This window comes from Brienomyrus brachyistius, chromosome 2 (assembly GCF_023856365.1).
Source record: "Brienomyrus brachyistius isolate T26 chromosome 2, BBRACH_0.4, whole genome shotgun sequence".
NCBI classification, from domain to species: domain Eukaryota; kingdom Metazoa; phylum Chordata; class Actinopteri; order Osteoglossiformes; family Mormyridae; genus Brienomyrus; species Brienomyrus brachyistius.
In genome coordinates this window covers 32,847,065-32,870,596 of record NC_064534.1, presented here as the reverse complement: position 1 = coordinate 32,870,596, position 23,532 = coordinate 32,847,065, and the positions used below count along the sequence as shown (strand labels likewise).

The 23,532-nt window shown below is 42.8% G+C and overlaps 2 protein-coding genes and 1 long non-coding RNA gene across 3 annotated transcripts; 2 read left to right on the top strand and 1 right to left on the bottom strand.

Annotated features, from left to right (window-relative positions):
* Positions 1-348: 348 nt before the first annotated feature.
* LOC125709956 (UV excision repair protein RAD23 homolog B-like) lies at positions 349-9,724 on the top strand. The gene is made up of 10 exons (XM_048979048.1): positions 349-571; positions 4,260-4,341; positions 4,865-4,944; positions 5,166-5,359; positions 5,512-5,567; positions 5,897-6,024; positions 6,991-7,123; positions 7,457-7,584; positions 7,739-7,894; positions 9,200-9,724. The coding sequence occupies exons 1-10, from the start codon at positions 506-508 to the stop codon at positions 9,311-9,313; spliced, it is 1,137 nt and encodes a 378-aa protein (XP_048835005.1). The 5' UTR covers positions 349-505; the 3' UTR covers positions 9,314-9,724.
* A 3,199-nt stretch (positions 9,725-12,923) lies between these two features.
* Positions 12,924-17,873, bottom strand: LOC125709943 (Krueppel-like factor 4). The gene is made up of 4 exons (XM_048979026.1): positions 17,267-17,873; positions 15,765-16,500; positions 15,524-15,688; positions 12,924-14,858 (listed from the first exon to the last, which is right to left on the bottom strand). The coding sequence occupies exons 1-4, from the start codon at positions 17,363-17,365 to the stop codon at positions 14,683-14,685; spliced, it is 1,176 nt and encodes a 391-aa protein (XP_048834983.1). The 5' UTR covers positions 17,366-17,873; the 3' UTR covers positions 12,924-14,682.
* A 179-nt stretch (positions 17,874-18,052) lies between these two features.
* On the top strand, positions 18,053-22,482 carry LOC125710041 (uncharacterized). Its single transcript, XR_007382902.1, has 2 exons — positions 18,053-21,811; positions 21,889-22,482. It is a non-coding gene; the product is annotated as an uncharacterized LOC125710041 (long non-coding RNA).
* Positions 22,483-23,532: the final 1,050 nt, after the last annotated feature.

The window sequence follows — 23,532 nt, the reverse complement described above, 5'->3', positions numbered from 1 at the left end:
ACTGAACTTTAGCCCATGTGCTTGTCCCACTTAAGCAAAGCATGTCCCAAAACTATTAACTAGATAAAGCGTATTGACTATATAACTAAAAAAATATATATATATTTTCCCAAATAAGTTCATTAAAATGTTTTCAGCAAATACCCAAGTGGTTATATGGACATAGAGTAATGTCAATGCTTATAGTGAATGATTTACCCAAAAACATAGAAGCATATTTACGTCTGAAAGCACAATTGTAATAGAGCAGTGATAACCACACGACCAAAGTACCCAAAAACAATGTACGCACACTTCCGGTGTCGTGCTCGCTACTGCGGAAGCCACGTGTTTCGGGTGCATGCGGCGCATGCGTAGTGGCGTGAAATGCCTCAGGTTTGTTTATGCTCAGGAAAAAGGCACACAGGATGATGTCGGCGGGTAGGCCGTGATGAGCTAACGGCTAGCGGCAGGAGAACACCAGAGCGCGTCAGAGAGCCCCGGGAAGCCAAGCGTCGTTGTCAGAATGCAGATTACTCTGAAAACCCTTCAGCAACACACTTTCAAGATCGACATTGACGGAGAGGAGACGGTAAGATCGGAAATGACGCCGCAGTGGGTTGGAATGAGCTGATGGCGTGCATGCGAACAGACACACGGGAGTATTCTTTAAGGCTCTGGAAACGGAACGGTTACTCGTGTCCTCCCGCCTGTTAATATCCGATGCACAACTTTACGAGAACTATCTTAGAAGTTTTGGGGCTAGTTAGCCTTTCACCAAGCCATTCAGTATCCGAGTGCCGGTGAGGGTTCGGGGGCTGAGTGCAGGCCAGGCCTGTACGCTAAATGTAATTTATTACCCACATTACCGCGATGCTGCCGTGTACACGTTAGATGATGAGTATTTTAACCTCCACCGTCATATACGTTTTATTTAAAACAATATACTATTGTTTTAATGCCACGGCCTTGATCAACCATCTGTAAGCTAACGGCTAAAGAGGCCGCTGAAGTTGGAGCTCACCTTTTATAAATGTATCAAAGGGAAAACACCTTTTTTGAGTCCAACTTGTTCCTAGGCATAATTTCTGGCTCCCGCTGTCCCGGGTAATTGCAGTTTTGTTCGGATTGTGCTTAGATATTTACCTGATTGACTTAATTTAATTACCTGCAGCTACAACTAGCCAACGACACGTTTCCGAATTCCACCTTTCTAATATTTGTATCCATCTTTCTCCCAGTGCCCTACTGTAGTGCAGTTATATATTAATTTAAATTTTTTATTTCTCTAATTGTAAGCTCACACGGACTCTCGTTTCCGGAACTGGTATCTGGTGCTACAGAAGTATCCCCTGCATCCGCACGTGTCCAAACATGAAGTCGAAATAACAGTGAATTTCGGTGTTGTTCCTGTATAAATTGTGATGCTAATTTATTTCATGTGATCAAACAGCGCCGGGCACAAGGAAATGGACGAAATTTTAAGCGCTTACATTATGTCTAGGAGGAAGTAAACTGAGTGAGATTTGACAAAATAAGAATTTGTACCTTATAAAATCACATACGTGACAAAATCTTTTAAAGTATATTTACTTATGTTTACAGGTTTCTGACTGCCTCATCCCTGATGAGCATGTTTCATGTTTTTTTTCTTTTTAATATAATGAACTTTATTTTTTTTATTGGGCTGCTGACTGAATCATTATTGTGATTTGCACTGATATTATTTGTCACTGTTCCTTAAATTGGTCCTCAGGGACGCCCAGACATTTCGGTTCAGTTTATTTATTTGTCAAATGCATGTTAATACAGGATCGACATTACGATGAAATTCATTGGACCAGAGAAGAAACAAGAAACAAGGCTCTAGGCCAGGGGTCTCCAACTCCGGTCCTGGAGGGCTACTGTCCAGTAGGTTCTCTGCCCTACCTGGCTTCTGATGAGCCACACCTGTTCTCAGGTAAATACCAGGAACAATTGTGGTTCATCGGAAGCCAGGTAGGACTGAAAATCTACTGGATAGTAGCTCTCCAGGACTGGAGTTGGAGACGCCTGCTCTAGGCATTGGAACCCTACAGAAGTTTTAGAGTTGATATTTAAATAAATGTATTTAGAAGATAAGAAAAAGAGAGAATTAAATAGTCATAAATAAGTGAATGTATGTGTATGGATGGCGGGGGGGGGCTGGATGGATGGGTGGGTGTATTGTACATTGGAGATGACGACATGCAAGTACCAATAATTGCACGTAGTACCAGTTAGTGGCTGCACAGTTAACATTACAGACAGTTAACAGAGTTTTGCGGTATATTGGTAATAGCACTAACTGGAATGCTTAAGTGCTGGAGTTAAGGAGACTGATGGCCTGATGGTACAATCTGTTCTAGTCTGGTAGTCCGTACAGCCGTGGTTCTGTATCGCTGGGCAGATGATAAAGAGAACAGCTGGCTTCCTGGGTGGCCGAAACCTTCGTGATGCTGTGTGCCTTCCACAGCCACCTTTGGGGGTACAATGTTTTGCCCTGTTCCAGTTCCCCACTGGACTCCTGTCAATGGTTTAGAGGTCCCCAAGGACAGGTTTAAGAAACCTTTACCTTTGTACAAAAATTGTAAGTAGGACATCTAGTGTCTTCATGCCAGGGAATATCTTTTGTCAGTATAGCAGTGATTCACTGTCTGTCCTTGAGCCAGTAGAGTTACTGGGGAGGCATGGGCTGGTTCTGCTCACTGGCTACTTGCTGCTCATAATAGGCTGGCCTTGGGAAGTTCACCATCTCCGGTCTCCTTTGCAGTCTTTTATTGCAGCACTTTGGCTTTACACTGATAGACAACCTGACATGAGTTCAGTGTTTGCAAAATGTGTGTATCTGTCTGATTTCCCTCAGCAGAAGGGAACACTTTGAATTTCACTATGAAAACTTTACAGTGAAATATGGGAAATGTCTGATTCATAGACTTCATAGTGCTAAACTATCCAATGTTTTTATTATTATTATTATTATTATTATTTTAGGCATGGTTTGATGTGTGATGATCATTCACTGCAATTCTGACATGCACCCCTCAAGCCTAAACTAAAACTATAAAGTTTGAAATCATTTGGATTCCTGCATTGGTTCTAGTATGATCTTATTCTGTTCTAAAATTGGACAAGCATATGTTCCACTCTTATTAAAAATGCATAGATATTGACAACTTGCTCCTCAAAAATAATCCGTTGATTCAAAACATGCCCTAATCAAGAGAAGCCTGAGGAGAAGCTGACGCTGATAAGACAGCAGAGATTTGCAGATCAATGTTAAGACTTGGGTCTCCATCAGTCTAGTCAGCTAAATGGTGAAGTAAAGGAAGCGATCTAGTACCACTGGTACTTTGTTTAGGAGTGGGTGGCCTGCAGTGATCCCAGGAAGAAGTTGCCATATAATGAGCTGACAAAAAATCAAGGGTAACAGTTAATGATTTGCTGGCACTTGGTAACATTTGCATTCATGAGTTCCGAACAAGGCATCACTGGAACTTTTTCCAAAATTGCAGTGTTAAATTTGGAGTAAGAAAACGATGCATACCACCACCAATATTTCATTATAGCTCTGGAGGATCACAGAGGAATTCTAGTGGATTGGGGCAGCCTTAGGGTCTGGACAGTTTGAAGTTATTGAGAGTGTGTGTGTGTATAGACAAGTGACAATACCATGTTCAGAAAATAATGCTGAAGGCATAATGGCTAACGTTTGACGGGGTTCTGATAAAACACCACAAACCCACCAGAGCTGGGGTCCAATCTCTATTAAAGTGACATTAATCACTGTTTTAGTTACAGGCTCACCCATACGAGAAACACGGTCATCCGCATAGTAAGATTGGGGGTGGGTGGCGTCTGTCAAATCAAGTACATTTTGACACTGCACATTCCATTAATCCTGTACATGTATAATGGAATGACTTAGAGAGGGGAGATATTGTATTTTGGAATGGTCAAGCTCTTTGTGTACTTATTTCTGAAAAAAAAAATCAATGAGCTGTTGCAGTTCTGTAAAGAGGAAGTGGAGCACCTCCTTGCCGTGGTGCAGTGCTGGGTAGCAGCTGTGGGAAATCTTTGCTTGAGGTTACTGGTGCTAAGAGCCCAACCGGTTATTAAGTGTATTGGTTCACTTATTTTTCTCACTTGAACTGTGACTTATTTGCATGATGTTTTCAGTAACGAAAAACTGTATGTGCACATGTTTGTCATTAAATGTTTTATGTTCTCTCACTTGTGATTTTTTTTTGTTGTTCTTCCAGGTGAAGGCACTCAAGGAAAAAATTGAAAATGAAAAAGGGAAGGATGGTTTTCCAGCTGCTGGTCAGAAATTGATATATGCAGGTTTGTTTGCCCAAATCGAAAGCGTACATCCAGACATGCAGGCGCATTCTTTCCAGTTGCTTAATTTGTGGGTGTTTGTTGGAATTTATGAAGTAAACTGGTTTATGAAGTGATGTGGTTTAACATTCATCTTGTAAATAGAAATGTATAGAAATCTCGAAAGGTATCTTTCAATGCCACTCTTGGTTATTGGTGAGTCAACAAACAGTTGTACCATTTGTATGAAGTGAACAGCTGTATCTAGATAACATTCAGGACATATTAGAAGATATGCGTGTAGCATTTTTCAGTTGGGCTAAGCTCCTATGAGAGCAATGTGTTGTGGTGCCTCGTTTCGGACCAGTTGCATCCTCAGCGTCTGTGTCTTTGTTGCATAGTGTCCACTATGGGGAGAATTTCACAGGGCAAACAGATAACAGATTTGCTGATAACAGGTTTACTCAGCGTTGCCAATGACCCAGATAGGTGTGGTCATTTTTGCAGTAATTAATCATCGATCGTTAATTTTTGCTTTGCTCCCTAGGCAAGATACTCAATGATGACACTGCACTGAAGGAATACAAAATCGATGACAAGAACTTTGTGGTGGTCATGGTGACCAAGGTGGGTACAGCATGACAGCACAAGATCTGAGGTTTCCTTTTAGGATGCGGTCTGTTCGTGCGTCACATTCCTGGTGTGATGGGCTTTGTTTTCCATACAGTCCATTTACGTTTTTTGTCTTATGTCACTTATGATACAAGATACTATAAAATCATCTGACCACTATAAAATCCCACCAAAATGAATTAATTTCCAGCAAGGACAATATATCTTTTCTACAGCCTAAAACAACTCCGTCTCCCAGCCAGTCGTCCCCTGCTTCATCTGCAGCGGCTCCCGTGGCAACCAGCACTACAGCTCCCACCCCTGTAGCCCCAGCAGCCTCTGACAGTCCAGCTGACAGCACTGGCCAGGAGGAGAAACACGGCGAGGAAACGCCACCCACTAGCGCTCCGTCTGCGCCCTCCGCCGTCAGGTACTGCGGAGCATTTAGCTCCACTTTGTTCTACCTCTGATTAGTTGATCGGGCTCCTTTGTGTCTTTTTGCTTCGCCGTGCCCCCTGTACTTGTGGCCAGGCTCATTTGGAAGATGCCGCTCAGCCGTTTATGTTTCCGTTTTCCCTCCAGTTCGTCTGGACTCTCAACAGATGCGAACATTTTCGAAGAGGCGACATCTGCGCTTGGTAAGAGCGGATTGGGTGAAACTAAACGCCGCGATCTCTCGCGTGTGGAAATAGTACATTGGAATAGGAATATGGTGCAGTTATGGTTTTGTTACACAAACTGAAGTTGATTTTAAATATCCTCAGAAGGTCTTCATTGTTCGTACTCCGACTTCATAAAGATGATTCTGGATTCCTTGCTTCCTCCCGCTGCTATCTTTGTGGGAAGTAGTTTGCTCACTTTTCATAGTTCTTGGTGGCAGTCTTGCTACTGTCTCCATGTGCTCGCCTTGCACTTTGCCTCGCCTTAGCCAGCTGAATCGTCCGGTCTCCCTCTTGCTGTCGCCTAGTGACAGGTCAGCTGTACGAAAACATGGTGATGGAGATCATGCTGATGGGCTACGAGAGGGAGCAGGTGGTGGCTGCCCTCAGAGCCAGCTTCAACAACCCCGACAGGGCTGTGGAGTACCTGCTGACGGTAGGTGCTGCTGCAAGGCTCTTGGCGCACTCCGACAATGGTACAATGATGCCTTTATCTGTTGGGGCACTCTGGGGTCTTAAGTGTGTGTCTGAAGAGCAAACTTCCAAAACGTACTCAGTCCGCAGAATGCGTTTTGGAGAATTTCTGTGTATGTAATGAGTTAAACATGGACCTTAAACAGAAGTTCTTCTTTGGATTAGACGAGGGTCCCAGTGCTGTAACATGAGGAAGAAGCCTGGCTTTGTCATCATTGGTCTCATCTCAAAAACAACACAAAAAAATGGGAATCTTGGAAATTGGCTTTTCCATAATACAAGCTCAGTTAAACTGCATGCACAAAAGCAATTTATCAATCAGTCCTTGATCTAATTTTGAAAATGTTTATGTATATTGTGGGCCTTTAAAAGTAAATTGAGGTTTGCCTTTTTGTCTTAAGTCAAGATAATGAACTACTCAGATCAGTGGGATTGTTCCCCCCACATATGGGATGCAGTTTGCACTATTTCAGCATCAATATCTTAGATGCATGTCCATTGGACGGGCCTGTTTGCAGTCATTGATTGACCTGGTTAAGCTTAGAATGTCCTTTATATTGTCCTGGTTGCTTTTCTGGTCTCGTGTCCTCAGAAGAAGCACTTTCCTGAATTACTTCTTTTAAAAGGGTCGCTGAAAATAAACAGCTGATTTACTTGAAGGTGGGGAAAAGACGGGATGGGAAGAACTTAGAAGTACAGTAGAAGTTAGAATGTGTAGGCAGAGAACTGGGCAGTTTCCATTTTTACATTTGTGCTTGTTATGAAGAAAGAGCACATTTATTATTTATGCTAAAGTTAATCATGCTTCTATTATGGAATATAATTAAAAACCTTAATTTTAATTAAACCTTACTTGAAGGCTAATTTCATAATGTGGATACATTAAATACTAATAGTTTGCTTTTGCTGCCCCCATGCCCTCATTTAGGGTATTCCAATGGATCGTGAGAGTCATGCGGTGAGTGGCTCAGTGGTGCCCCCTGCTGGTGGAACTCCAACAGCAACTCCTGTGTCTCAGCCCTCCAGTGCTGCACCATCACAGCCTGCTGCCAGCACAGGGGGTGAGTGTGTATAGCATAACTGCGACCTGCTGATTTTTTCCTTATCATTTGGAGTTACGCTCCTCTGGAACTACATTCCCCAAGTTTGGATGGTGCTACTTCCTCTGTTTATATGCGGTACTGATTGGTGAATGACACATTAGTACCCTGAGATGTGTGTTGGTCTCTGTGAAGTCGGCACATCACTGCTTTTATGAAGTCAAATTTAGATTGTACCCTTAAAACAGTACTGGTGTTTGTTGTACCTGATTTAATGTAACTAAGAGTCACAGTTAATGTCCTGTGTTCTGTAACTGAACTTGTATAACCTAAAGCCCTTTCCTGTTGCTCCAGCTAATCCTCTTGAGTTCCTGCGCAACCAGCCCCAGTTCCGGCAGATGAGACAAGTCATCCAGCAGAACCCATCGCTGCTCCCAGCATTGCTACAGCAGATCGGAAGGGAGAATCCGCAGCTTCTGCAGGTACGCAAAATAACCACTTTAGTGAAAATGGATCGGCTCCACACGCCTGCTACCTCGCGTCAAGGTCAAACCTTTGAGGTGAAATTTCGGCATAGTACGCATTCGTTAATGATCTACAGAATCCTTCTTTTCCATCTGGTTAAAACCCGTTTAGCAAATCAGCAGTCACCAAGAGCAGTTCATCCAGATGCTGAATGAGCCAGCCCAAGGGGCAGCTGGCCAGGGTGGTGGGGGAACTGCATCTGAGGCTGGGGGCGGGGCCATGAACTACATCCAGGTCACACCCCAGGAAAAGGAAGCCATTGAAAGGGTAGGCCACGTCACTGAATTTTGGTTAAGGATTAGATGTCTTCTGTTTAACCTCTTTTTATACACACAGGCTGTGATTTGAAACCTTTTAAAATGGACAGTACATTTCCAAGTACTTGGTGATTAATTTCAAAGTGCCTCTTTCAAACCGTACTGGCTTTCCCCTCCTAAGATTGAGATCCAGCTTATATACCTCACAAATCTGGTTTCAAAACTGTTGCATCCCAGGCACCATCTCTACATTTGGATAGTAGGCTTTAAGAATTATTATTATTTTTTTAAGTTGGTGCCCTCCTGAAGGGGGTACCAAAGGGGCACTTAGGGCTGGTTCATTCTTCAAGTGAATGTGCACTGCAGTGCCGGCCCATCTGTGATCTCGAAGGTTCGTATGACTAACAGCAACACACCAGGCATCCGTGTAATTTGGCATCAGGCCTGGGGAAGCCACAATTATGTCACGATGTGCAATGTAAAGTTACGTTTATAAAGTGTAGTATGGATGTTATATGACGAAATAATTTTACTAAAACTAACTGTGTAGAGTATGCAAGCAGGGCTACTACAGTTACCAAAAACATTTCCATAAACTGAAAATAAGATGCAAAAATAAAAAGTGCAACCACTTTCTTCCAAAGCCAAATGAAATAAAATAAACATCAAATACTTTGCCATTTTAAAATACTACTTAGGTAAAGTACTGACGTAGTTATCTTTGGGTCTCTTGTGCAATGCACTTGAACCATAGGAATAGCCAGCGGCACTGCATTGTGACATTTTGTACTAACTTGCGAAATCCTACAAGTTTCTGTCTATCCCTATAAATAAAATGACATAAAGCTAAAATATATTACAAGGAATTGTATAAATGCTGGTATATCCAGAATTCATCAGCCATTTTTTAGATCTGCTAGCCTTTTTTGTTAGCATTCTGATCAGAGAATAGAAAATTTTTATATACAATCACTGGTCCGATTTACTTTCTGACTAGCTACCTTTCTCCTAGCTAATGAACAATCCAGGTTCCCATGTGCCACTGAGCAGAGCCTCCGTGTTTCAATCTTCTGGATGTTGCGTGAACCTATGGAGTGTTAAGGCCGACCTCTGTGGGGACAATTGTCACAATCTTCACTATGTCTGCGTGAAATATGAACCAGCCTTAACTTACCTAAATTAGAATAAAAAGGTTGTGGCAATATAGGGTGGGTGGTAGGGTCTTGGATGTGGTCACCTGTCGGTGTTTGTTGGGGAGAATGGTCCAAAAGTCTTGCAACCACAAGCCAAGCTGAAGGCGCTCTCTCTCTTCCAGTTAAAGGCTTTGGGATTTCCAGAGGGACTCGTTATACAAGCCTACTTTGCCTGTGAGAAGAACGAGAATTTGGCAGCAAACTTCCTTTTACAACAGAACTTTGATGACGATTAAAGAGAGCCAAATAAAGTTTTTTTTTCTTTTAATTTACCATATTAAGGGGAAAGACAACAGGTCTTTCCTTACATTTTACAGCAGCACATTATCTTAGTAACACTGGATTAAAGTCTGTATGCAGAACATAAAGTTTCACTCATGAAAGCACCCAGTGTTGTGCAACTTTCTTATGCATTTAGCTGGAACAAATGGAATTAATTTTCTTAAAGAAATTACCAGCTTATTCATCACTGAATAAATGTACAATCCTGCCCCCCACCTGAGATTCTAGGACATGTACTCAAGGACTGTTGAACCCCCCCATCCTCATTGTTCCTGTTTACATTTTTTTTTTATTTGCCAATTTAACAATGGGACCTACATACTGTTTGAAATCTACTTTAAAGACCAGTAAAAGTTTGAAAACCACCTTTTGTTCCTTTACTGTGTACTTTTCTCGTGAGTTTCTTGCATGCTGTTTAGCATTAGTTTCGTGGTTCCCACACGGTTACCACAGCCTAATATCGTAATACCTGATATCAGAGATGCAAGCAGTATGAATGATTTAGGGCAGAAGGCGTGTCGGTTGTTCACATTCCCATGTGCTTATTCGTACGTGGTCAATCCAAAACGTTTATGGTTTTTACTTTGGGATAAAATTGGCTCATCAGGAGCTTTTTGGTACTGAGAACTTCCTCTTGGGAGGGTGGGGTGAAGACCTTGCTGTTTTTACTTAGTGCTCATTTTCTCCACACACTGTCAGACTGCTGAATGATTTCTTGGGAGCATAACACAAATGGAGTGGTAATTATATACACAGATATTTATTCAACTCAATTGTCGAATTTTCCTTTTAATTCTCATACCAAATAGGCTCAAATTCGGCTCCATTGTCTTACTCCTGCCTGCCCCCCGGAACTGATCTCACATTATGTTCCGTGAAGTGTTCTACTATCGCTGCTATTTCAGTGTGACTGGATCATTAGCTTCCTGGAGTGATGCAAATTGCACAGTAAATGGCACCGCTTCTGTTGCAATTAAATGGCTGTTGATGCGCCTTGCATGTTAATGACTCCATTGTGGTTTGATCTGGTTACCCTGTGCCTCTGGGATTGTGGGTATTATTGAGGTGTATCCATTTTAATCTGCTTCATTTCAAAAGAGGGGGAGGGAAACTTCCACCACTGCTGCCTTTTTATGCTCTGATAGTGTTTCACTTCGCTTACTGGCTGTTATCAGATTTTTGTGTAAATGCTGGGATGCTCGTTCGTGTTAGACCTCAAGGCAGCTGGAGATGTCACAATGCTAAAGACAGTGGTCAAATTGCATATGCAGCTCTACAGGTATATATATATATATATATATATAAATAAACATACGCACGAAATATACATTTCGAAGTGTTCCAAGCCAGCTGTCCCCTCCTGTTAAGGATATATTGAATACTTGTGTTTTGATTATTGTTTGTTTTTTTTTACATGTAACATTATAAAATATATTAAAAAAACACCCTAAATTGTGTCCCTAAATTTACTGATCTAGGATTAACCGAACACAACGTAAATATAAAAACTTACCCCATTGACACAATGAAATTAATGTCAGTTAAGAGGAAATGAAATGAACCAGGAATTCTGGCCGGCCGAGTTACTAAAAAAATGGGTTCTGCTTCAGTTTGTTTTGTGATGCTTGGTTGCCTGGAGTCAGGAGCTTGATCCTGCAGTTTCAAGTTTGTCCTCATGATGGCACTGGTCTCACAATGTAAACTGATTAAATTTGCTGGTCTTGGCAGTTGTGCTGTTTGTCCTGCTTTCCCGACACGCACCTGCATGTTTGCATTATGCTTACCTGCATATGACTCATTTCTGTTTAAAATATGACCTTTTAAGGAATAGAATTGTTTGCAAGGACAAAAACAAATACCCTGTTTTATTGTCATTTTCAGGAAATTGTGCTGTAAGCAGGTGGGTGCCAAATTCTGGTCACCTCAGAGGGCATATGACCTGTGGAATCCACCTCTGATTTTGGTCTAGTTCAGCTGTTAAGCTTTGAAGTAATTCTAGGTAGCTGTAGGGTCCAAGGTTACAGCTTGGTTACGCTTCACAGCAGACGGGGAAATGGGCAGCAGTGAAATCTGCTGAGGTCGGAAATGGGGGGGATAGCAGAAATGATGGCACCGAGATGAGTTTCTGGTGATAGCAGTGGGAGCTATTTTTGGCTTGGAAGGAGATCTGAAATGGTCTGTCGTGTCAGAGATCTGCTGTAGCAATGGGTCGCAGGTGAGCCTGCGTGTTAACAGGAACAGATGTGTGAACGAGTAAAGGCGAACAGTACCCGAGGTTTCTGGATTTTCAGCGCTGCGTCTGGTACCTTAGCGTGCCTTCCTCGTGACGTGTCAGCACTTGTTAGGTTTCCAGCGAGAGATGCCTCCCTCCCCAACACTGCCGTGTTGTGAAGAGTGCAGAAAGAACCTTACTAGCAGCGCTGTGAATCGCAGGAGTGCAGATAGAGGATGCAGGCAGCAAAACATTAGAGCTAGATGAGAGAAGACTGGCAGGATTTGCCTCACTGCAGCTTCATAATCACTGCAAATGTACCTAGTTGCTGGTGTATGAGAGAAACCATATCTAGCTTTTGATGTTAAATGGGATTTTTTTTTTTTGCTTTCAAGTGGATGGATTCTCCTTGGTTGCTCTTAGATACAAACAAACGATATTCCTATCGTGATGAAATTAACTGGTGCATAAATAAAAAAAACTCCATTGTATCCGGGCTATGACGTTTGTAACCGTGTGCTCACACGATTTTAGGCCAACTACAGAGGTCAAAAAGATAAAGTTCTCCAGCACAATGCATTTTGCACGACTCTCTCTGTGATGAGCCGCCACTGCATTCTTGCTGCCGTCGGGGGACAGTAAGGTTCCCCGCTATTCAAAACAGTGACCCAACATTTTGGAAAGGGAGGATGAGAAGAAATGAGATGAATATACATGGGAGAAGTAAATCAGATTTCCAATATGGTTCTGCAGAGTGTATTTGCCTCCCTATAATGTCTTTGCTAACAGGCCAGTTTGAGTCTCTGCTGTACTGCTGTGTTCCTAAATGCGACTGGGGGGATTTAAGGCTAACGAACCTTGATGGCCACGCTGACTTCATCAATATGAAATTCAATGTGATCATTTGTGGCTTGACTGTGCCTTAAGAAATTTAAGTAATGGCTGCTCAGATGATTTTATCAAGTCTTTGTCCTAATGCTGTGCTGCCTTTATTGTAGTGTTCAGGAAAACAAGGAATAATGCTTCTTTTAGAGGTCGGACATCGTGTAACTATGAAAAGTCGGGGAATTTTGTCAAAAGCATCTAGGTTATTAAATTCCGTCAGTGACATCATAAATGAATGTAGCTGTGCTTCTCAAAACATCAAACACCAGATATGAGCACAGTTCCATCCATGCTGCAAGAAACTTTAGGAATGTAGATCATTTTAGCATGAGATATTTCACTAGTTCTTGCGTCGGTGACATAATCAGCAATATAAACATACTGATGCATTGTTTCCAAATTTAGCGTGTTTGTGATTGAGTCATACCAGTTGTTTAAACTGAAAACACATATAAATGTGACGAATCCACTATGTAGGTGCATTTTATTGACAGACATGCTAAATTATAATGAAATGACAACGAGTGTTTTGAAAAAAAGGAACCAGCAATAATTGCCATGTTCAACATTTTCACAGAATTTATATGAACTGTATTTTCATCCATCCATTTTCCATAGTCCCTTATCTCCTACAGGGTTGCAGCAAGCCTGGAGCCTATCCTAGCAAGCAAAGACTGGAAGGCAGGAGACACCCTGGATGGGTGGCCAGTCCATCGTAGGACACGATCACACACCACGGTTCATTTAGAAACACCTATTCACTCAAAACACGTTTTTGGAGGAAACCTGCACAAAGAACATGCAAAACTGCACGCACACGTACAGCGGGGGGTGGGGTGGGAAATGAACCCACAATGTGGGAGCTGTGAGGCCACTGTGCTACCCCCAGTAACCAATTATTAAGGTTCATCCAGTTCACAGATGACTGAATTACGTCCCACCTAGTTTATGTCAACTTGAGTAAACAGACTTTTCCAACGATTGTTTCTTCTTAATATTTAAAACATTCAGCACCATAATGTAACACTCAAGGTACATTATTCAATTGAATACCCTAAAGAAACCTGAATAAATGCAAGGCAGACATTTTTTTTCTTTTTAAACAGTGCTATTTGGTTTGTACATACTGCATTGTCCATCAATATTAGTATATATTTGTATATCTACTATTAATTGACTAGTAAAGGAGACAAAATGTTTAAAATGTAATTTTGAGACATTTTTAAGCATCACAAAATTACCGTTAAACAAAATGCATTTATTTTAAAATGTACAAATCTAAATATCAGTTCAGCATTATATTATATAATTTGTCTATAAACACAAACTTTGTTCAAAGTTATTTTTGGTAAGTGCTTCATATAATGAATGAATTTAGAGGTTATTGCACTTTATAATCACAATGCAGCTAAGACCGGCATTGCCGTGAATAAGCGCAAGTGAAGAAGGTTTCAAATCAACCACACAGCACTTGGAAAAAAAATAAAAAATAAAAACAATTAAATGAGAATGTTCATTTCTTTTTCCCTCCCACACTCTGAATATTTAAATATGCTTATGTCACAGAGGACTGTTAGATAAACTATAAGTTACTTCTGTACCTGATATAAAAATGTTTGTAAAAAAATAATGGCTTACAATAACGTTATAAAAATATATGTCTAATACAAGATGTTGAACAGTGTGCTCTAGGAAAAGGCAATGGAATGTGGCTGGTGCTGGGAGTCGCTTCTGCTCGTGTCAGCTTCTGTCTTACTTACTCTGTGCCCCCCTGCTCCCCACCCACAAAGTACCCCAACCCTTATTTCCATGTATTTTCCAGTCATACTTTGGCACTTGGTTTTCCAAGTCTTGTCAATAAAAATTCCAGTTCAGTCTTGGGATATCGACCAAAAGAAATGAAATAAAAAAAAAACACAATTACAATAAAAAAAAAAAAAAAACACAAAAGAAACAATGGCAGAGATCTTGAGTGACACTCGGTACCACGGAAGACAAAAAGCATAAATCCTTCCTATGCCCCCCGCCCTCCCTATCCCATCCTTAACCCGTCTACCTCCGCCATACCCATAGCACCCCACCTTGGCCACGGACAGCGGCTCTTATCGTTCTGTGTGGGGATTGTTCAAAGGCAGCAATTGGGTATGTGGTTGCCAGTCCGGTAGCGGAGCCCACGCCCCCCCCCCCCCTCTTACCCCCTTCCCAACGCCAACATGTCGTCCCGCCTCAAAGGTGCCGTTTCATGTGGAGAGCCAGGTGGTCTGATCGTGAAAAGGCCCGGTCGCACTTCTGACACTGGAAAGGGCGGTGGCCGGTGTGCTTCCTGTAGTGTCGCGTCAGCTCGTCGGAGCGGGCGAATCTCCACCCGCAGCCCTCCCAGTCGCAGTGGTACGGCTTCTCACCTTCACGACAACCAACCAATGCCGCACCGTCAGTGTCACTCGAAAGGAATCCCAGCCCACGCGACAACGCACGAACCCACAGGTGTTCGTTTAACGCCGTTCGCTCACAGGGTCACGTCTCAAATTTGTCAGCTACTTACTGCAATGCTCTAAATATAAATATTTTTTTTTAATTTAACGCTATCAATCATCAGCCAGTGCAGCCACCTGCATCACATTCCCAGCGAGCCTGGAATTAATGTCATGTTGTCAAACAGATGTTTTCTGGAATAGAAACACCCTCCAAAGTTCAATGGGAAGGCAGTCTACCGCCTTTACCCTGTAAGATTCTGTATCACATGGCTTTCAACAACCTGTTATTCTCTGTTGTCCTGCATATTCTCCAAAATCTTGCTATGTAATTTTGGAAGCATGTTTCCATGCAACATCTATTGTCTGAAGTGTGAGAAAGAACCTTTTGCTGTCATCATGTTAAGCAAGGTTTATAGACACATTGTAGCAAAGTTAATGTGTTAAAAGTGTGCATGTTATGGGTATTAATTCTTCAGGTCTTCAATTCCTATATGCATGTACGAGAGTCATCCCTCCGCGGTGACAGCCACACTCTTCACGCCCCCCTCTTCAATCCACACTCGTTCTCTGAGATCACATCCTGCAGGGCTTACCTGTGTGCGTCCTGTGGTGGGCCTTCAGGTGGGAACTCTTGGTGTAAGTCTTGCCGCAGCCAGCGTAGTCGCACGTGTGAGTGGCTATCCGTTTCCTGGGCCAGGAGCGTCGTCCTCGTTTTGGTTTGGTGTCGTCCGGCAGACTGCCTCCAGGGGACGCAAGTTCTAGGGGTTCAAAAAACACAAGGGTGAGTGCTGCACCTGAGTGTTTTAAATGCTTTGCAGATGCAGGATGACTAACCTTGGTACTGCATAGCGGGAGGCTGCTGGAAACTAGGATAGCCAGATTGGGCTGGATAGCTGGGGGGAGCGGATAATGGGGGACGCCCCAGGGGCCGCGGGGAAGGCCGAAGCTCTCTGTTTAGGACATTCTCTGGGGGCAAGGATCGTCCGGGGGAGAAGCCGCAAGGCTCAAGAGGGGGGCACTGGGCACTACCAGGGCCAGATGGGCGGATGTCCATGGGGCGGGTAATGGTACAGGGGGCAAGGTTCTCCTGCTTGATCCCACAGCAGGTGAAGGTCATGGAGGGCTCCTGGGTGATGCCGCTTTTACCGCTGCCAGTACCTTGGCCATACTCAGCCATGTCCATGGTGGTCTTCACCACGAACTTCCCATGCAGGTTAGCGGGCTGCAGGTAAGCAGGGTCAAGGTCCGGTCGCATGAGCTCTGCCACAAAGCCACCAGAGGGGGACACGTCACTGATGTCTGGGATCCCGAACGGGCCGTTGCTGGATGCCCCCTGAGGCGAGGGGAGCTGGTAAGTGTAGGACCCTGGAGAAGGGGCCGGATTCTGGGAGGGACCACCCAGGCTCTCCTGATGCTGCTGCATGGTGTTGGATAGGATGAAGTCGTAGTCTAGCAGGTCCAGATCCTCAGGTTCCTCCTTGGAAGTGGCCAGAGCCGGGTCTTGATTGACAATACCACTGCCAGAGGACATACACGGCCGTCTCAAGTGGGACAATTCTTCCTTCCATCTCTGAGAGAAGAGCCCTCAGTTAAGTTATATAGATAACCATGCAAATAAGCAGCTGCTACGGAAATACATAACTGTAAATAAGTCTGATTCTGCTATTTAAAATCACAGATTTTTTATCTATTGTGTATCACCTGCAGGAAAAAAAGTGTAATGCCCAGGGTAAACAAGTGATACACAATTTCCCGTGATAACTGGTTTCACTGTGATTTCAGGTGACTTAAACGAGTCCTTTTCAGAATTACTATCGTGTGTATACAAAGCTAATAATTGTATAAATAGTAACCTTGAATAACTATTACACTATTAGTAATTTTAAATGGTCTCCCAAAAACAATGTCTGTACCTCAACACTAAAAAAACGACGTAGAGAAACACTTTTTTCGATTTACTAAAAAAAAAGGCTCTGTACCTAACAGAAAAGAATAAGACCGCCAAGTCAATTCTTTTCAAATGCCTCTCACTAAAAAAATAGCACTATTTTGTCACTAGAATAAACATGCTACTCCGGCAAGATCCGCGGAAATAAGCGACTCTATAAAATCCCCCTTAAATAAGCACTGTGTAGTCAACGCCCTTATTGGTGTCTAGTGCGGCAAAGTACAAAGATAGTGTAACGTTTAAGAAAAGGCATTTCCTTCTCTGATCACGACGACACACAGCAAAGAACAAGAACCCCTTGTTATAGACATTTGCACGAAAAATGCATGCTTTTATTCAAAGATTACCAGTTTAAACTGTAAGATAAATGTCTCCTGCTCATTCTTACCGAGTTAACTACTGTTCCTGTTCCCATCGGTTTATCCTTGACACTGGCGCCGTTAGCAAAGGTAGGAATAGGTAGCAAAAGCATTCCACTTAAAGCCATATCAGAGTCATTTATGGCTGCCTCCAACAACACAGGCTAATGCAATTCCTCGTCTGGGTTTTTATATCCAAAAAAATACTTATACCAGGCTGAGGTCAGGTGCTTTGAGAAAAAAAAACAGCTAACGTTAGCTAGCTAGCGAAAGCAAACAAAATGGTCAGCGAGTTCGCTAACCAGAAAGAAAAACACACCTCATCCATGAAAATGTGTTTGTTTTTTTATTTCTTTCTCTCTCTTTTTGGTAAATTGTATATGTTGTTTAGAAGAAAGCCGCAGCGGGCTGTAGTTGTTGAGCTGTTTTCCCAGTCTTCTCCGGCGGGGTTTTGCCCTCGCTTGCCTACGCCGAGGCGTGTTTTGTGCAGAAGCGGCACATGTAGCGTCCAAAAAGCCGGAGCTGAGCGCGTCGCACCGGGGGACGCGAGGCGATCAGGGCACGAGCAGCACCCAGGGATTCCCTCCGCGCGCTGTCAACGCCGCAGCCATGGAGAGCGAGGCTGAATGAGCCCGGTGACAGAGCGCACGAGAAGGGCTTTCCCTTATTTTTTTAAGTCGCTGTCTAGACACGCCTTCGTCTCCCGGCAACAATAGGCAGTATAAAAAAAAACACACACACACGGTCCGAAGCTAGTGCGTTACATTCGGTGTGTGACGACAGGGGCCTTGGCGGCCGGCGTGCTGCTGCAAAAAAAAGCCCAATGACGTCTCCTGTTACTGTTTGTGTCAAAACACAGCGATGGCAACAGGGAGGTCTTTTATAATGCATGGTTTTTATTTGTTTGACACGGATTAACTCATCGATTAAAAAACGGATCTAGGCTTAATGTAAGATCATTTTGCCTCTGGTTATTTTGGGTTTATAGTGAGTGGCATGCTATCTGGAAGACCCTCGGCAGGAGAAGTGAAAGTCTGGCCGGAAAGTAGTAAAACAAATACTGCTCCGTATCACGTATACATTGCTTTGCTTAGTCCACCGCATTGGATGAAGTAGGTTTAGTTACCTGTTGCAAATATGGAGCTTTCCATGTGCGCCAATTACTTACCGAACCTTTTTTGCTCAAAATGCTTGTTTTTCTTCTTCTTGAAATTACATGCTTTCTGAATATGCGAAGTCTCTGATTTACCACATTTTGCTAAGAAGTAATTCATAGGTCTCTAATGGAATGTGGATTGCATTGTGATCTGAAGTAAACTTTTTGAATTGCACATTAGACTGACGGTTTGGTTGGGGTGATGGACTATTCTCTGGGGGCCAGCAGAAAAAGAAAAAAATGTAAAAATTTCGTTGTTTCGGGGACCTAAAAAATGTATATTTAAAATGAATGTATAGGTAATCGTAGTTTGCTACATATGGTGTTCTATCGGGAACTGATGTGCGTAGACAAAAACAGCCATCATTTATCCAAGCTGAGCGCTGAGGATTCACTTTAACAGCAAACCTTTTATAAACAGCACAGTATATAATTGTCCGAAGGGAATCACTTTGTTTGAATCCAGTTTAAAAGAACAGCATAATTCGGGTGAATGACTGCAGTGCGTTTTTGCCTGCGCACAAGTGCCATTCATTTATTGCCATGCTTCCTTTTGCTTGCCGTCAGAAACTTTCCATGAGACAACTTAGCAAAATTAGCAGCCAAACGTATGTCAAATAACACAGGAAAGCTGGGCCGGGAAAATGTTCTCTAACTTTGTAATTGGAGCTCTTTTGACTGGAAGTTCTTGAATATCAGGTTTTCTGTTTTAGAGTTGATTTGAGATTCTATATTGGGTAGGAATTTGAAATGCACGTCAGGTCAAGTCTTCCCCGTGAAACTGAAATGATGATGACCAGGGATCAGAACCAACTGCACAACAAATGATGCTTGCCAGGTGAGCAAGTTGGTCCACTGGTCAACGGCTTGAGTCCATGGTTTAGGCCGTCAGGCAGTCCTCTACCACCACCCCTTGAGATGATGTAACCATCGTAGCTGAGTCACATGCAAAGGGCTTTGCTGCACTGTCCCTTTCTAAATACCAACAGAAACCTCGGCTGACTAATTGGATTTAGACTCCAGCATCGCAGTGAAACCACGCCAGTGAAAAACCAGTGTTATGATGCTGGTTGCACCTCTGAGTTTGACATGATTCAGAAAATAAAGAACTAATCACTGCAGGTAGCTGGATTAGGATTTTTTACACCAAAGGGTTATATGTCCTACATTGCACCTAAATTCTTAAATTAAAAATTAATAATGACCTGTGAGCATTGTTGCTAGTATAATTTGTCTAGCTGTTGCTGTACTAATTAAAATTTGCATATTGCAAATGGTCACTGCTTGGCTGAACCAACAACAGTATTTATGTAAAGCAGAGATATACATTTGCATATCTAAATGAAATGAGGTTCACATAAGCTTGTCCATCCATCCATTTTCCATACCCGGTTGACCTTTGCTGGCATATAAGCTTGTATCTCACATTTTTTAAGTTGCAAAGCGCATAAAGAATAATATTTTAGCAAGATTAAGAAAGAACGCTTACCGTTTTACATTCCTTTACGCAATCAAATTGTTCCTAAATAAAAATGAAAACCTGTTGAAATCAGATATGTAACACACCGGTTTATTAAGGCGTAAGCACTTAATTGTCATTGAAACTGTAGATGCATTCTGACAGGACAAGACTTCAGGGAAAATGAGAAATCTGTTCCTTTTGATCTAGTCCTGCCGCGGTACTAGATGAGCCAGGTGGCTTACATTCTTTCTAGTGATCCTTGGTGCTAATGTTAACTTCCACACAACGGCTCTTGGTCAAATCGCGACATGAAGACGCACGTCATATCGTAACAAGAGTTACCCACGCATTTAGCTATTCCTGTGAATCAACTAATTCTTGTGCCATCTCTCACCTCCATGTCAGGAGGTCTGTGGTTTTCCTGATAAAAGCGAGCCTCTGTTGGTTCCATACGGTGATGAGTTACGTCTGCCTGTGCAGAAATTACACAAATTAGTTGTCGCTGTTTTCTAATCTGGTGATCGGAAACAAGAGAATATTGATAATGAAAATTGACTTTTCCATCGGGCAGAGCGTCTTGGCTGCAGGTTTTTCCTCATGATGTAACGGCCCACAATAGTTTCCAACTTACACTATTGAATGCTTCCTAATGCAGCATGGATCTGGTTTATAAATATCCTTTAATTATGATAAATATCATATTGTGACTATGTTGACTTTAATACAGTGGCTTAGTCATGGTTCATATCCTCATGATATTCTGCAAAGCCGGGAGACCAAATATAGAAATACCACTATATTCTAGATCTACTTTCTGGCACACACAGATGTACATTGATGATTTAGCAAATAAAACAGAATTATTTGTGTCTGACATTATTATACCTAGGTAGGCTCTCACTTGCAAAAGAATATAAGGTTAGTTTAAAACACTTAGTTAGTTTGAAACGTTTGAACTATGTCAACCTTCCCTCAATCAAAACTGGAGATGACGTATATCATTTATATACTTATCTGTAGTGCTTCTACTGAGACATGTAGCTCAATATAGCAACAATCTAGCATTTTTGACCCTGGCCAGTGCAGTCAGTAAATATTCACCATTTGTGTCACGGTGGCTTTTGGAAACTCATGTTTTTGCACTTCGTGGTAAATCGGCAGAGCGAAATGACAGACTTGGTCAATTCCCGGAGATGTTGTAATCTTTTGAACATGGTGTCTGCAAAGCAGGGAGGCTTTGAAGTCCAGTATACAGGCAGTACTGGGAGGTCAGGTACACACTAATGACGCAGTGCTCATTCCAGACTGGCACCAGCAGGGGAACACAGTGTACCTCTGCGAAGACCCAGAATAGGTCCTGATCCAGTAGAATGAATGCGAAAGCATCCTGTCAGTCTGCTAGCATGTATGTTAGGTATTTGGTACCGATGCATAATTAAAACAGGGGTTTCAAAACTATTAAAATAACACACTTTTATTAACTTAGATAAATGGATAAGATAATAAATTACCACAAATGTGTGATTAAGCCTTGGTGTCTTTACCATACAGTATAGCAATTCTATTATGAAATAAAGATAGATAAACAAAAAATCAATCCATGGGCTGTTTGAAGCAGAGTTTGTAGGACATAGTGTCCTAACAGGACTGTACTTTTGCAGGTTTATTTTTACTAAACATTTTTCAAGTTTCTTTTATCCTGGACGTAGCATCTGTGCAGTTTACAGCGCTCTGGACCTGGAATTTGCTGGAGCAATGGCCCACTCTGGAGGGGCTGGAGTGTTTACAGGCTCCGCGGTGGATCCTGGCCAGGCCTACGGCGTGCCTGCTTTCCTGGCTCCGGCGCTTGCGTCACGCTGGGCCCAACGACGTCAGCGCTCGGCGGAGGAGAGAGATCCAGCAGGCCCACCGGCCGCACTGGCCTCTGTCTGCTGTGGGATTCCACCGCCGCTTTAAGTATGCCGGTTATTTTTAACTCGTGACGCAGCACAGCAGAAAGCCATCCCACTTTTCACAACAATGTTTCCCTTCAGCCAGGAGGGGAAATGGACAGCGGCCATACTTCCTCGTCACATGGTGCCGCCCAGTCAGAGATCCAGCAGGGAGGAGAGGGGCTGCTGAGAGCCTGTATCCCAGCTATGTCCATGTGTAAACCCCCCCCGACTTGGCACTGCTGTCCGGGCCCCAGACTAGGCAGGCTGTTTTTAATCAGCAACTTGGACGTCCGGAGCAAAACAAACAGTGCCGGCCACGAAGTCTGGTGTCCGCGCAGCAGAGGAAATGAGAGCTGGGTACAACACATGGGCCGACCGGGGGAGACGCCTGATGTCACCAGCCCGGCCCGGATTAGAAACCTCTAAAACAGAAAGAAGGCTCACCGGGCCTCCCGTATGCTTACAGCACACGTTCCACACGTAGGTCCAAAGCAAGGACTTGCTCCATTCAAGAGTAGCACAGCTACGGAAGGACTCCACTACAGAGTTAAATACTATTATGTGTTGATAGCTACAGCTTCATGCCATCATTGTTTAGGGCGGCCTTCCAGTTTTTCCTTAATCCCATTCTTAATTCGGCACAACAAAGAATACAATAAAAAGGATGGTGGATTGTGTAACCATCAAACGTTATGTGCTTCAGGGTGACTTCTTGGCAAACTGCGTAATAACATCACACTTTCAAGATTTGACAAGTTTTGCTTATTGTGAACCTCAGTAAGCAAATGGCCTTGTTTTCTCTGTGAAGAGCACACTTGCCGTACTGTATGTGTTCCCTCCGCATTTTTGGTTCTAGAACGTAAAGCCCCTGCACAATGGTCCCTCAGCAGTCAATCATTACAGGCCGTATGAAATATCAGTGCTCCTTGGGATGTTTCTGAAGAGCTCCACAGTGGGTCATTTCCCCGAATTCTTTGTTTGAAATATTCTTTTTTTATTGTTACATTCTGAATTCCGCATGCATTGTGACATAAACTCCTTTCAGAGAAATTCCTAATGAGAGTAATATGAGATGGCTTTCTTTGTGATCTTGCATAGTCCCTGTTCACTCTTATTTTTTTTCTTAAAACCAGCTCATCTGATAGCTTTTTACCGTTTCCCCTGGGAGAGCAGACAAACTGCCATGGTCATGTACAAATGCAGGTGTGCATATGTGATGTGAAAGGGTGTGAAGCTGCAGTAAACTGATGCAACTACACTCATAGTTTCCACTCAAAACAGACATATATATGTACATATGCATGTGTGTGTGGGTGGGTGTGTGTGTATATATATAAATTGTATCTGGACTTTGCTGGAATCTGGTACGTTAAAGCATGGATACAGTGAAGGTTATGCAGGATCTTCACGTCTTTGATCGCTATGCAATTTATAATTATTTTAAAAACTTACTTTAAATTAAAAAATGAGCAATGAAGAGTTTAAAAGGGACTGACTTGATATTGCTTTCAACGACTTCTCTTCAAATTAATTTGACGAACTCCCCACTGGGATTCCACACAAACTACCCACCTAACCCCAAATTTAAGCCAAATCAATGGGGCGAAAGGCTTGTAGAGACAGTGCTCTTTACAGTGATCCATAGTGTGTGTCCTGAATGCACTGCTTACCCGCATTCACCCACCATTAATATGCTACGTTAATCCTGGCGACAACAAAAGGAAGATCGTGTAATCCCTGATT

Coding starts and splice junctions, on each gene's coding strand:
- LOC125709956 (XM_048979048.1), top strand. CDS start 506: ATGCAGATTACTCTGAAAACCCTTCAGCAACACACTTTCAAGATCGAC. Junction 572..4,259: donor ACATTGACGGAGAGGAGACG/GTAAGATCGGAA, acceptor TTGTTCTTCCAG/GTGAAGGCACTCAAGGAAAA. Junction 7,895..9,199: donor AAAAGGAAGCCATTGAAAGG/GTAGGCCACGTC, acceptor TCTCTCTTCCAG/TTAAAGGCTTTGGGATTTCC.
- LOC125709943 (XM_048979026.1), bottom strand. CDS start 17,365: ATGGCTTTAAGTGGAATGCTTTTGCTACCTATTCCTACCTTTGCTAAC. Junction 15,689..15,764: donor TCCCGCTATGCAGTACCAAG/GTTAGTCATCCT, acceptor TTGAACCCCTAG/AACTTGCGTCCCCTGGAGGC. Junction 14,859..15,523: donor CCACCACAGGACGCACACAG/GTAAGCCCTGCA, acceptor GTTGTCGTGAAG/GTGAGAAGCCGTACCACTGC.